The sequence below is a fragment of the Phascolarctos cinereus genome, unplaced genomic scaffold (genome assembly GCF_003287225.1).
Source record: "Phascolarctos cinereus isolate Bilbo 61053 unplaced genomic scaffold, phaCin_HiC Scaffold_4;HRSCAF=312, whole genome shotgun sequence".
In the NCBI taxonomy this organism is placed as follows: Eukaryota; Metazoa; Chordata; class Mammalia; order Diprotodontia; family Phascolarctidae; genus Phascolarctos; species Phascolarctos cinereus.
In genome coordinates this window covers 456,263,260-456,277,211 of record NW_027555847.1, presented here as the reverse complement: position 1 = coordinate 456,277,211, position 13,952 = coordinate 456,263,260, and the positions used below count along the sequence as shown (strand labels likewise).

The 13,952-nt window shown below is 38.5% G+C and overlaps 1 protein-coding gene and 1 pseudogene across 1 annotated transcript in view; one reads left to right on the top strand and one right to left on the bottom strand.

The window, feature by feature from the left end:
- Nucleotides 1-319: 319 nt before the first annotated feature.
- On the bottom strand, nt 320-10,655 carry LOC144456559 (uncharacterized; annotated as a pseudogene).
- CRISPLD1 (cysteine rich secretory protein LCCL domain containing 1) overlaps nt 10,264-13,952 on the top strand; it is a 50,578-nt gene continuing 46,889 nt past the window's right edge. Inside the window, exons 1-2 of the mRNA XM_020971059.2 lie at nt 10,264-10,789; nt 12,192-12,517. Of these exons, the coding sequence (XP_020826718.1) occupies nt 12,260-12,517 (258 nt within the window). The 5' untranslated portion in view covers nt 10,264-10,789; nt 12,192-12,259. The remainder of the gene's footprint in view (nt 10,790-12,191; nt 12,518-13,952) is intronic.

The following is a 13,952-nucleotide window of genomic DNA, read 5'->3' as shown; positions in this document are numbered from 1 at the left end:
TCCTCACTGCTGCTGGGCATTCTGCTTTATTGGTTTTATAGAGTCTCTTCCACATGTTTCTACCTTTTCTAGCCTAAATTTTCTGTCATTAAAATATAAATTCTTAATGTGCAATGGTACTTTGTCCTCTCTTCCACTCCGTTCATTTTAACCAACTCTGTTCTTTTTAAACAAAGTATATGCACTTCCATTTCCACATACCAGTTATGAACATCACCTTACCTATCTCATGAATACCTAGGATGTCATATTTGCTTCCTTGTAATTTCTACTTGTTTGTTAACAATGTTTTGGGAATCCTCCCCACCTCCCCCAGACTTTATATAAATTTAAAAAGCAAAAAAATAGTACTTTGGCCTCACAACGCCCTGTGAGTTTAGTTTGTTATGCCCATTTTACAAGTAGAAATACGGGCTTAAATAATTTTGTCCATGGGAACCCATCTGTTAAGTATCAGTGGTGGTTAGATTTTACCTGAAATAAAAAGCATTACACTGAAGGATGAAAATACATAAACTTATAAATGCAGGAGTGTTGAATACAAGGGTAAAAATTCTCCTTTACTGGTAAGTTCACCTATAGCAATCTACTCTAAGACTCAATTTACTACTATGTCCAATGTTGCCTGAAGTTTAGACTGCTGTTCCCCTCTCCATTTTTTTTTAATTTCAGCAGTATATTTCCATAGAATCTTTCTGCTTTCTTGTTGAACTTGGCATTTTTCATTAAGGTAGTCAGTATCAGAGTCATCATTATACTGACCTCTCTGACTGTGTTTTTCTCCTTTTTTAAATTCATTTTTCTAGATTTATAACCATCCTATGAATTTCCTTTGTAGAAGGTACATGTATTTCATGCAGAAGACTATTATTGGGTAGATGCTGGGTTGAATTCTTCTCTCTGTTTTTCTCAGGTTTTTTTTTCCTTCAATGTTTCCATATCAGGTTTGATCTGCTTGGTCAACCTATGATACTGGCTTAACTAAGGAGCTGCACAGTCCGGGTTCTTCCTCTTCTTCCTTTCCCATCTTTCTGTGTCTTTGGCACCGATCTCCAGTGGTTTCGTTCGTTCACAATCTTTTCTCCTTGCAGCACATTCCTATTTCTTTGTTTGACTTTCATTTCCCATTTAGTCTCCCAGTTCGCGGGCAGCTTAAGCCTTTCAGCTTCCTCCACAACCTCCTGATGATGTAACTTCGGGGCCTCGTTCCTTTCCAGGGGCAGCTCCAGGACTTTCCTCAGTCTCTCCATTCGCTTCCGGGCAGCCGGGGCCTCGGCCCGCGGTCGGGGGTCTCTCCCCTTCCTCTTCCTCTTGTTCCTCCTCCTCGTGCTCCCAGGTCTCCGTGTGGGTCTCCTCTGCCTCCACGAGGCACGGCCTAGCTGCGAAACCCTCCCTACTCTGCCGACCTCCCGAAAAAACGAACAAGGAAACGACTTCACAACTTCCGGTCTGCTCTGCTTTTGGAATTACGTATTTCCGGAACGGCTTCGCGCCTTTGTGTATGAAACAGTATCCCTGATCAGGAGCTTACCATTTTTACATTTAAAGCTGTAGCCCAGAAATTGAAATCTTGTTCTCTGGAAACTTCTTAACTGGCTACTTTTGTCTGATAAATGCCTGTCTATTCTGAAGCCTTTGTCTTTTTTCAAAATACCCCTTGAGAGATAAAAATGCCGCCTGAGGTCCTAAAGTCTTCAGTTTCTTGCCCAAGACCCAATAATCTTTAGCAGTGCTCTATAGGTTTCTTCGGGTATTATCTGATTTCCACATGAATAAACAAAAGATAGAAGTAGTCACCAATATTTAAAAATCTTGGGAAGTTCTTCATCACTCACTAGATACATATTCCAAGAAGACAAGTAACTATTTTTTATCAGTTTGACAAATAGCTAAGTTGTACACCATAACAGAGCTCACCATTGATTACTACTTGTCTCTTCTTCCTCTGGCCCTTAGTGTATAGCCTTTCATCTGACAGTAGCTATAGATCCACACCAAATATTTTTTTCATTTCCCACCTACCACACTGTATTTGACTCAACCATCATCACCCCATCTCCTTCCAGGAAAAGCTCATCACTAGAAAACTCATTATCACTGAGATTGCATCAGCTTTAGTGATCATACTTCATTAAGTACTCTGTTGCCTCTGCCACTCTGACGGATGGAGGATAGAGTAAAAATCTCCCAAAGCCTTCATGTAAAGAGGTCTTGGAAGCCCAGCTTATTTTTTATTTTATCTTTGTTTCGTGGCTTGTATTTGATTCTACCATCACCCTTCCCTCTCATTCTCCCTTTAGCTTCTTTTTGAAAGCTCCTTGAGAGCAGGGACTGTCTTTTTTTGTCACATTTGTATCCCCAGAACTTAGCACATGGCACGTCATAAGCATTTAGTTAATGTTTATTTTATTGTATTATTGGAAGACAAGTAGCTGCCGATTACTTAGAAGGTACATCCCCTTCTTTTTTAGCTAAACTCTCATGCCTTTTACTTCACTCCAAATGTTCAGTGGTCACTTTCTCATAGGTATCATGGTCTTCCCTCTGCCAATCTCTTAATATGTACTATTCCCTTATGCCTCTTTAGAAAATTTTTATTTTCTTCTTGGTTTTTCACAATGAAGTGCTGTACCTCAGTTTTTAAAAGGAAGGCTTAATTCTACCTGATTACTGAATGGGGTGAACAGGTGTTCTTCAGACTCCTTTGTCTCCTCTTCTAGGAGGGAGTCTAGCCTTTACTTTGAATGTAGATAATTTCTTGCCCATTTTCAGAAAGACAAACTTTGCCTACTCAGTGGCAGTCACTACATAATTTTCCCTTCTCACCATACTTTTTGGAAGCAGGATCCTCAGTCGTTTGTTGTTCTTGCTTAAATAGAAGGAGTTTGCACTACTTTTGAAATGTTACAAGACAGGGTGGATATTTATTTTCTGTCTTAAGGACTAACTTGAAATGTTTCTGATTGAAGCTATGAAAATCTCACTTTTCTTTTTGAATTTTGTAATTCTCTATAATGAAATTAAAGATACAGCATGGCATAGTGGATAAGGAGCTGGCCTTGGAGTCATAATGACCTTGTTTTAAGTCTTGCCTTAGATATATACTAGAACCAAGTTACTTAAATTCTCTGTGAAACTCTCCAAGAATATATGTTGGAGAACAGAGGTGTCATAGGGTCCACAACACTCCTGAGTACAGCTGAACCAGTTTAAAATGTAATTGGGAAAAAGTTAACAAAATAAATAAAAATACAATAAAGCATACAGAATATTAGCATATGGTTTTCTAAGTCAACATGTGGCCCACAGGGATCCTAATATATGGTTTAGTGGTTCCCATTTATATTTGAGTTTTAACACCACTACTGCAGACCATTGCCAATCTACGTTAATAGGGAGCATTTTCTTACTGGAAACTCCCTACACCCATGCTATCATAAGCCTGAACTAAAGACAAAACAAGAAAAACAAACAAACAAACAAGAACTTAGAAAATTGGGTTCTGCTGTATTGTAGGTACTTGCTTTCTATTTACATGCTGCACTTGCCTCATATAAATTGTTTACTTGTGCACTTTCCACAGATATATTGCATTTCCTGCATCAATATATGATTTCAACTTATGTTCAAAAATTGTACTTGTTATTTTGAAGGGATTCCCACCTATAACATCTGGGCTAGCTAGGTGGCATAGTAAATAGAGTGCTGGACCTGAAATAAGAAAGGCTCATCTTCCTGAGTTCAAATCTGACCTCAGACACTTCCTAGGTATGTGACCCTGGTAACCCTGTTTGCCTCAGTTTCCTCATCTGTAAATTGATATGGAGAAATAAGTGGCAAACCACTCCAGGATCTTTAGCAAGAATATCCCAATTGGGGTCATAAAGCCGACATAACTAAAGAGCAAGGGAAATATCTCATGTGGAAATGCCTTTCACTGATATAGATTGGAAACCTGTTTGTTACTTCAACTTATCTGTCTGGGTTACTGAGAAGTGAAGTGACTTGATTATGCGTCATGCCCCTTGTATGTATTGGTGTCGAGATATGAACTTCAGTCTTTCTGACTTTCTCCTTCAAACTACTTCTGGCATTTGCTTTAATTCTAATAGTGGCCAATTTTCATTTAACTCTATCACTTTTTATGTCTTTAGTCTTTTTATAGTGTTTCAGAAGTAATTTTCAATAACCGAACACATTATTGAATTAAATGTTTTTTTATGAGTTTTGCATTTGACTGTGCCAAATCTTTGCTTTACACATATTGTTGAAATCTTGCAAATATTCTTTTAAATATTATTTTAACATGTGCATGACACATTTTTTACACAAGAACTCAAAGTAAATGAATAATTGCTCTTTTCTTAAATATGGGGATTTTTTAAAAAAAACTTAGTTTTCACAAACTCTCTTATTGCAGACTATCTAATATCGCTTGAGCATTCTGTCAAGCCCTATGACACAGAAATAGCCACTTTCTGAGAATTAATTTTGAAGTTGAATGTTTGGACACTTTTCCTTTTAGAAAGTTCTGTTTCCAATAGGCCTCTGTAAATTCTAAAAGCAATCTCTAACTTAGACCCACTGAGAACTACTTCTCTAAATCAATGTCTTCTGGAAGTAGGAGAATTCATAAAAGAATGCAGTCACAATCAGCTTTCAAGGCTATGATTTTCAGTTCTCCAGGTTTTTCTACCATCCTGATTGTTCCTGACTATAAAGAGTTAAAAAAAATAATTCTTCTTTAACATGGGATGCATAATTTTGCTCTTTTTTTATATTTTTCATTGCTAAGTAGCAAATTTTAGTTTTATACCTTTTATGCCAGCTGTGTTTGGCAGTCACAGAGGCTAGTTCATTCATGATGCAATTATTTGCACATATTCTAGCTAGAAGTATGTGAATTGGAATACCTGATGAATGAAATGTATTTCTTAGAAATAGGCTGAAACAAAAAGTCATTTGGGGATAGAATCTTACAAATAAGCATTTGATTAGTCTGCAATGAGTGACTTTCCTTACAGATTATATGCAGATAATCAGTGGATAGAATGCTAGACCTAGAGTTAGGAAGATCTGAGTTCGAATTCTGCCTCAGACACTTACTTGCTATGTAACAACCTCAATCTGTCTGTTTCCTCATCTATAAAATGGAAATAAAAATGGCACCTATCTCTCGGGACTGCTGTGAGGATAAAATGAGATAATGTTTGCAAAAATACTTTGCAAATCTTAAAATGCTATATAAATATTACCTATTATTACTAGAGAGAAATCTCATTTTGAAAAAAATTACATGATTTTAGAAATGTCACTCTCCCTTCTCTCTCAGGCAGGTACCTAAGTGCTACATCATAAAGTGGAAATGACTGAATTCTTGTAGGTCATGCCAATAAATCAGACATTTTTTCAAGTCTTACCAGATCAGAAAGGTTTGAAGTATGAACATGGTGATAGACTTTATGTCTGTTATTGGAGGAATAAACAAGTAAGCCTCAGGACAATTAATTCTTCAGAGGAACTCACAATTATTTTTTAACCAAGACCAAGGGAGTTTGCAATGTGTCTCAGTAGAAGCATCAATCCTGATAAAAACAGATTTTTGAACAATTGAAAACCAATCAAGCAATCAATCACAAGCGTTTACTAAATTTGTTATTAGGCATTTGTGCTAGGCTAAGAAGATGAAAAGGCAGAAATGAAACCCTTTGTTGATAGAGAGCTTGCATTCTATCAAGGAAAGATGTACTAAAATATAATTTCCACTAGTGGTTCAGGATGTATAAATAACTCTTCTTGGGGTGTTTCTGAAATCATCAATTTCCTTATTGTATTTAATTCCTGTCATATTTAGTGTTAACATCATAGACCATTTGAAATGCAGCCGTGCTGTAACAGGGCATTGGTCAACCTCAGTTCTAGCTTTCTGCCTTTAGATAAATTCTGTCAGTACCTATAACGTGCCATGCACCTTGGCTTCCTAATTTTCTGAGTGTTTGTGAATACCAAAAAAAAGTATTTTCCATAAGACTTAGGAAAAAAAGTGATTAAAACTAGTTATTTTTTAAATAGATGTTTAAATCAAAACCTTCTTTTTTGGAGTAGGGAGGAAACTTATAGAGTCTACAGCATGTCTACTCCACGCTATGTTGTATTCAATGATTACTTCTCGATTTTCAACCAAGTTTAAGGTCTGTGAATGCTAGCTCTCCACAGGTTTCTTCAAACATTTTCTCAATGAGAGCTCTAAGAAATATAAGATCTTCACAAATTCATCATACACTTTTAAACTGGGTAGGAACAATCTGTAAGTGACATTTAAATGAAAATTTATAAGTCACAGAATCACAGAATTTGAGAACTGGAAAGGATCTCTGTGGCCATCCTGTTTTAACCATAAAACTCTAGGACAATGTTATAAAATAAATAATAGTATAAAGAAATTCTAGAAAAAAATGGGAAATGGGGCCCAGAGATATGTTATATTCTTTCCTGAACACAACTGAATTCCACATCAAATGGTATTCGAAAGACTAGTGTTTCTGCCATGTTTAAAACCTGTTATTAAAGTTTTTATAGTTTACAAATTAAGCCTTTAGGTAATGCCTTGAATATAATATTAATATAACAATGAGATAATCAGCAATTAGCAGGACACATTTAACTAACACTGATATGATTCTTGCTGTGATGCAACTTAGGAAATCTTGGGCAGGAAATCTTTCAGAGGGCAGATGACAAGAAGAGATATACAATACAGTAAATGTGTTAAGAGCCTACTATGTGTCAGACACTGGGGATACAAATGAGAAAAAGAAAGGCAGTCCCTGACATCAAGGAGGTTACAATTTAATGGGGAAAGTAAACACACAAAAGGTGAAAAGTGGGGTGGGGTGAGGGTGGGAAGAAGGTACCCTGGAGCGGCATGATGATGATAGAATTGAATATGAGCAGTGGAGGGATATGAAGAATTCCCTGGGCTTCTGAGCCCTTTTTAAATAGAAACTTTGGGAGAAGGTTTTGCTCTACCTTTCAGCCATCCGATCAGAGGACTAGAGGCTACTAAGCTACTGATAGAGTGTTAGATAACCTTTTTTACCTTATCTTTCCAGGGCCCTGGTATTCATACCACTTTATAATAAATATATATACAGATGCATACATATATACACAGACCTACAATACATACACATGTGTGTATGTGTGTGTGTGTGTGTGTGTGTGTGTGTGTGTTAGTTCCCTCACCACAATCCTGTACTAGTACCTTTCTTCTGCTTCCCAGCATTCTAGCACCTCTCTATGGGTCTTCTCTCATAGGAATGGGTGATCTTTGAGGTTAGAGATCATCTTGCTAGGTTGTATTTGTTTCCCTAGTGCTTAGCACAGTGCTGGCGCATAGTAAATATTTAATAAATGCTTACCTTAACACTATCTCTTTTTCTTTATTTCTACTGTTATGTTTAATTTTTTTAAAGCTATAATACCACTACATTCAATATTCTATACACATTATAACTCCAAGATAAAGACTCTGAAGGGAGACAGGGAAACAGAGCCAATCTAGTGAAGTGGTATGTGCATAAAGATGTTTAAATATCTTTAAAGTACAAACAACTCCATGTGAGCACAATCCCTAGCTCAGAGGTGCAGCCTCAAGGCCACGTGCAGCCCTCTAAAGCCTCAAATGCGGCCCTTTAAATGAATCCAAACTTTATTTGTGAATTGTGAATTTTGTGAATTCACAATTCAAGAACACAGGTTTCCCCACCTCTGCCCTAGCTTATAACAGTGGAAATAGCAATACTTTTGGAAGCAAACAAAGCTGTGTATTCCTCTGTAAGTTGCTTAACTTTTCTAGACTGTTTGCAAAATACCCTCATTTGTACAATGAGAATAATACAGATGAATATGTCTCAGAGCTGTGGTAAGGAGATTGCTTTGTAAGCCTTAAGTACTACAGAAATGTGAGTCATTTTGTTTATATTATGTGTGCAGTTAGGTGGCACAAGATTTTAGTCCTGCCTCAGATACTGACTGGCTAAGTGACTCTAGGCAAGTAAGTCACTTTGCTTCTGTCGTCCTCATTTCCTGGATCTGTAAAATGGGGATAATGTTGTTGTTCAGCCATGTCCAACTCTTTGTGACCCCCATGGACCATACCACTCTAGGCCCTTCCATCCTCCACTATCTCTTGACATCTGTCCAAGTTCATGTTTGTTGTTTCCATGAAACTGTCTATCCATCTCATCTGTCCCTTTTCCCTTCAATCTTTCCCAACAGTCTTTTCCAATAAGTCTCCTGTTCTCATTATGTGGTCAAAGTGTTTTAGCTTCAGTTTTAGGATTTGACTTTACTGTGAATAGCCTGAATTAATTTAAGTATTGATTAACTCCCAGGTTATGAGGATGAAGTAATAGAAATGTAGAATGCGTTGTAAATTTTAAGGTGCAATTAAAATGAAAACTATTATTATTATGAATGTACCAGTCTAATATCTTACACCCTACTCAAAGGTCTCACCTTAGGGCCCTTCATTTTCAAGAGGAAACAAAGGTTATTATAGGTTTTGAGTTGTTGGAGGTTGGTTCTGGGTCTGCTAGGCAAAAGAGGGTGGATCGGGAGGCACAAGGGGGAAGAAAGGTAACCTATTAAAGGGTAAAGAGGATACTATTTAGAAAGTGACTCAGGCCACTTGCTTCTTCCTGTTTCTGGATTTCTTTCGGGATTTCCAACAAAGGAAAATACTTTAATCCAGAGTTAACCCCCAAAATGTGCTCCAAAGAGTTACCATCAGGCCAAAGACTATGATAGGCAGTGAAATTATATATAGGCTTGACCAGTGATTTCATTGATATAGGGAAGAGACCTCTACCCCATGTAGGTCAGCAGCTTCTCTTGGCAACTGGTGGTGTTAGAGTTACCTCACATTATATGTGGTATATACACATATATGAAAAATTTCATTCTCCCATAATGTATTAGAGGACGGAGTCGTCTTGCATTTTTCACATTGTTAAAGTTGAAACTACAAAGATAATGTAAAAACTAGATAAAGATTGTAAAGAAGATAGAAGAAAAAGGGTAAAAACTACAAAGAATCAAATGCAAGCTAATGACTTTTTTGTTCCTACTTATCGAGAACTAAGGGCTTAATTTGCTCCTGGCTTTGTTGTGGTCAGCTTTCGCAGTCTGTAAGAAGAGGGGCTTGGACTAGATAACCTTTAAGATTTCTTTGGAATCTTTTTAATGTGGTTCTGGAAGCAACACAAGACATGGGCATTTCGGATGGGTTGGGCTTTCCATTGGCATCTCTAGTGCTGTGCTCATCGTGGGGGAGGGGAAAAATTGGTTGCCAGGGGAAAGATGCAAGTATCTATCCATTCAATGTTCTTTCTAGAGTTTAGGGCTTTAACCAGTCAACTGAGCAACAATGAAATAGTTTTTAAAAGGGTTTCATACTTTACTACACATTCACACGTACAAGCGCCCAATAGCTGGATTTTTTTTTTAAGTACATGCTCAGGCACTTTGGGGAGCGCTGCTTAGAGATCTAGTGGGAGCCAAAGGCAGAGGCGCTTGTGAAGGAGTCTGAATCTTCAATCCTCGGAGATAATGTATCCCCACGGACTGCCCCTCTCATAACTCCCCTCCTCCAATCTTCACTGTCCTGGTCCGCTTCTCCTGTTCACCCTGCAGGTTATCAGAGTGGAACGAAGTCACATTAGGCAGCTTTCCAGAGTTACCATGTTGCAGGAGGCTGGAGTGCGCTCCTGTTAGAGCTAGAGGAAAAGAGGGGCGACTTTCCCTCTTTTAGCAGTCTTTCTCTGGTTCCCACTCCCATTCCCTGGGGTCCATCGAGTCTCTTTCCATAATTCCCCTAGAGGCCAAGCATTTCCGTTCAGCCCCAGTGCGAGTCGGAGCCGCAACTTTCCAGGGGAGGGGCGCAACGGAAGACTAGCCTACAGCTGCAGAATTCTTCCAGATAGACCTATTTCTCACCTCCCCCTCTCTTCACTTCTCTCACCTCTCCTCTCAGACCTCCCCCTCCCCAATTCCAGACCTCCCACGCTTCCTTCTTCTAGCCCACAGCCAACCCAACCAGTCGGAAGCTAAGAGAAGAGGTCCAGCCCCGCGAAGGCGGGAGTGAGCTCTTTGCTCCCGGAGGCTGGCAGGCTTGCGGGCGGACGGGCAGGAGGGCAGGCGGCCAGGGCGCGGGTTGGAGGTGGAGGTGGAGGTGGGGGTGGGCGAAAAGGGTGAGTGCACGTCACGTGCACGCTCCCCGGGCCCAGATAAATGACCGGGAGCAAGAAGGGGCCCCGGAGAAGCGCTCAGAGCAGGGGCTGGAAACCTAGGAGCCTGAGTGAAAAGAAGCGAAGTGAGCCGCTCCGGCTTACCCAGGCCCCTGCCTTGCTTTTTCCCCGGGGGCCCTCAAGATATACAGCGCCCAGGAGATAGGGGCGTCCATCCTGGCAGCCTAGCCAAGCAGCCTCGCTCCGCCCCGACTTCTGACTTTGAACTTCCGAGCACTTTTCTTCCCAACCAACTTCTTCCAAGGCTGTCAAGAGGCGACTGAGGGCGCTCCCCTCCTCCCCGGGAGAGCACGGCAAAAAGCCCCTGCCTGGGCTTTCACTGAAAGAAGAAGGCAGCCTTCTCATAGTCATTTGTGTGCCTTCAACCTGGGTCACTAAGGAATCGGAAAGCTCGGCTGTAGTTGGGGGAGGCAGGCAGGCAGGCAATCTCACAGTAATTCAGACGCCTAGCTCCTAACTGTGGACTTCACGCTGGAGAGGTAAGGGCTTTTTCTGCTATGTATTCCACTAACAGTGTGGAGGTAGCTTCTTCCTACACTTTAATGCTTACCTTTATTTTTTATATTTTTAAGGTAGTTAATCTGTAGGAAATTAAAAGGCAACGGAGGGTGCAGTCCTTGGAAAATGCAAAAGGTGAAGATTTTCAGGGGTTTTCTCATCTTGGAAGAGTGGGTCTCGGGCTTCTCTTTTGTCTTGCTCTTTTCATCCTGAATTGGTTATCTCAGGAGAGCGCCCATGGGAGTACAGAGGAAAGAGGGGATCAGAAGCGATCAACTGCCTTAGAGAAAGCTAAAGCTTGTGACACGAGGAACCCACTGGCAAACTCGGGTGCAGAACGCAGGAAAGGAACACACTATCCAGGGAATAAGGACTCTCGATTCTTTGGGGAGTAAAGGAACGATACACGTGGGTAGGAAACAGTGCTGATTCCTGCTCTTTGAGTTGGTAGTGGTAGTTGTAGGTAGTACAATTAAAACCCACATGCAAGTGATGTAAAAACAGCACTATGAATTTGACAATTTCTTTCTCCAGTTCCCCCAAACAAAATGTTTTTGAAAATTGTCACCAAAGGCTTGGTTTTAAAACTTTTTTTCAAAGCTTCCCCAAACAACAAACTCCATCCAATAATTGGGTCGTCGTACTCATCCTCCTCCTCCTCCTCCTCCTCCTCATCATCATCATCATCTTCTTCTTCTTCTACTACTACTACTTCTTTTCTTTTCTTTCCTTCTTTCTTTCTTTCTTTCTTTCTTTCTTTCTTTCTTTCTTTCTTTCTTTCTTTCTTTCTTTCTTTCTTTCCTTCTTTCTTTCTTTTTCTTCTTTTCAAATTCAGAACTTTGGATTAGCAAAGCCAACATTTAATTTAAGATCTCTATAATGGGACTGCTCATATTCTGGTGCATCCTTAAAAGGAATCTGAGAATGTTACATTCTTATTGCTGATTCTAGAGTGTTAGAATTTAAATATGACCTAAAATAAAACTATTTTGGTTGGTGATACAGATGACCATATCTTGGTTTACTACTACCCTAACCACCATTTTGTGTTATCTGAAATCTTACAACTAAAACTTCATTTTTTTTGCTAGCTTTTCACTTTAGAGAAGAATCTGTTTAATTTTTAAACTTAATGGTACATAGTTTGGCTCATAACTGCACAAAATGGATTTCTATGTATATGTTAAACCTACATTTATATAAAGTTGTGGTAACTAGAATAACTTATTTAGAAACCATGAATAATGGGTGTCCCTTTCCTGTTTAAGCTACAAGGGCATCTTTCATTCTTTTCTAACTACAGTTTAACTTTAAAAAAATAATGAAAATTAGTTTCATCCTGAGCTTTTACCTTAATCATTGAACTCTCATTCCTGCCTTTAGGGTCAAAAGGAGTGGAAGGAAGACTTTATCTTGGAGTTTATCATAGGGGAATCCTGAGGTCATTCACAATGAAGTGTGCAGTACAAGTGTGGCTCAGAATAACTTCGTTGCTACTCATTGCTAATGCCATCCCAGCAATGGTTGTCCCCAATGCTACAGTTCTGGAGAAACTTTTGGAAAAGTACATGGACGAGGATGGTGAGTGGTGGATCGCCAAGCAAAGAGGGAAAAGGGCGATCACAGACAATGATATGCAGAGTATCTTGGACCTTCATAATAAGTTAAGAAGTCAGGTGTATCCACCAGCTTCTAATATGGAATATATGGTAAGGACATATTGTGAGTGGTTTTCACAGAGAAATGTTCATTGATGCTTTCTTTCAGCACCACAGTTAAATGTCCTAGTGTTGCTCCCTAATTTTCAGTTTTTACCTGCTTTGTAAGAAGCATGAAAGCCTTTCTATGGTAACCTCTCACAGTTTTTTCATATTAACTTTTGATAGGATTTTTGTCATTTGTATTAACCCCTAAAATTTCAAAATGGATGAGGTAAGTTTTATCTGGCTAAATTATGTGAGTCTTTTGTACCTGAAGCCACTGAACATCTGGCCTGTTTTCTGTTTTACTCACTCAGTTGAGAGGCATTTTCCCCTAAGACTTTAAAGTAACTAGAACATCTGAAAATGTCAGGGCTCTGTAATACGGATATACATGCATATATACATACAAATATATAACATATATAAGCTCAAATAGACATATACATATGTGTATATATACATACACATTTCTAGATATAGGTCACTAATATGAATCTTCAATAGATTATAAGGAATATTTATTTAGAAATGTGTCAAATTGATGTATCTATCTACAGCAATTTTGCTACAAAACAGCAAATATTTGTTTTGTGAGAACACCTCAAGTAAAGCATCAAATACAGAATCAGGCATTGAAGGCTAATTTCTTTTTCTTCCCCTATAAGTGTTTAACCCATTTTTAAAACAGAATAAGAAAGATTAGGAAACAGATTTAACTCTATAAAGCCACAATGGTACCTGTAAATAAAGAAACTTAGAGCATTAGGCACTTTCTGAAAATATTATTAGCTAGAGGATAGTGTTAGCATTAGAAAAGTTTAAAAATAACCTTTAATTAGTGATAATGAGGCTTAATTTGCACCTGGTTTCAGTGCACAGTGGGTTAACTTTTAGATGACCTTTTTTAAGGTCTGAAGTTGAAGGTATTTAAAGTCATTTGCAATCATCCTAAAGTAACCTCAAAACTAACTTTGATGAACCCTTACCATTCAACTATTAATTTAACCAGCTATGAAGTAAGGTTTGTTTTTATTTAAAATATTTTCTAAAAAAAAAGACTCAGTCAAGAACACCGAACTATGTTATCTATTTTAATGTGTTGAAAACAAAAGCCAAGTTTTTTTTTTAATTCTTTATGGATAGTATGTATTACCTCAATCTTTTGCTTATTTGGCAAATCTTAAAATCTACTGTTTATTTTGTATTTTATTGTACAATGCCAAAAATTGAACTTCTAAATGTGAAAAGAAAAACAGGAATATTCTTTTTGACTCATACCACATATGCTTTTGGGAATCGGAAGAATCAGTTGCTTTCCAATGGAAAGAAGATTGTGGAAACTGGGGAAGGTTGAGGAAGACATCTACAAAGTTGATATCAGAAATCTTAATATAGGTTGCAATTTTGTGTTACAGAAACATACAGAAGTTATAAAAGAGTA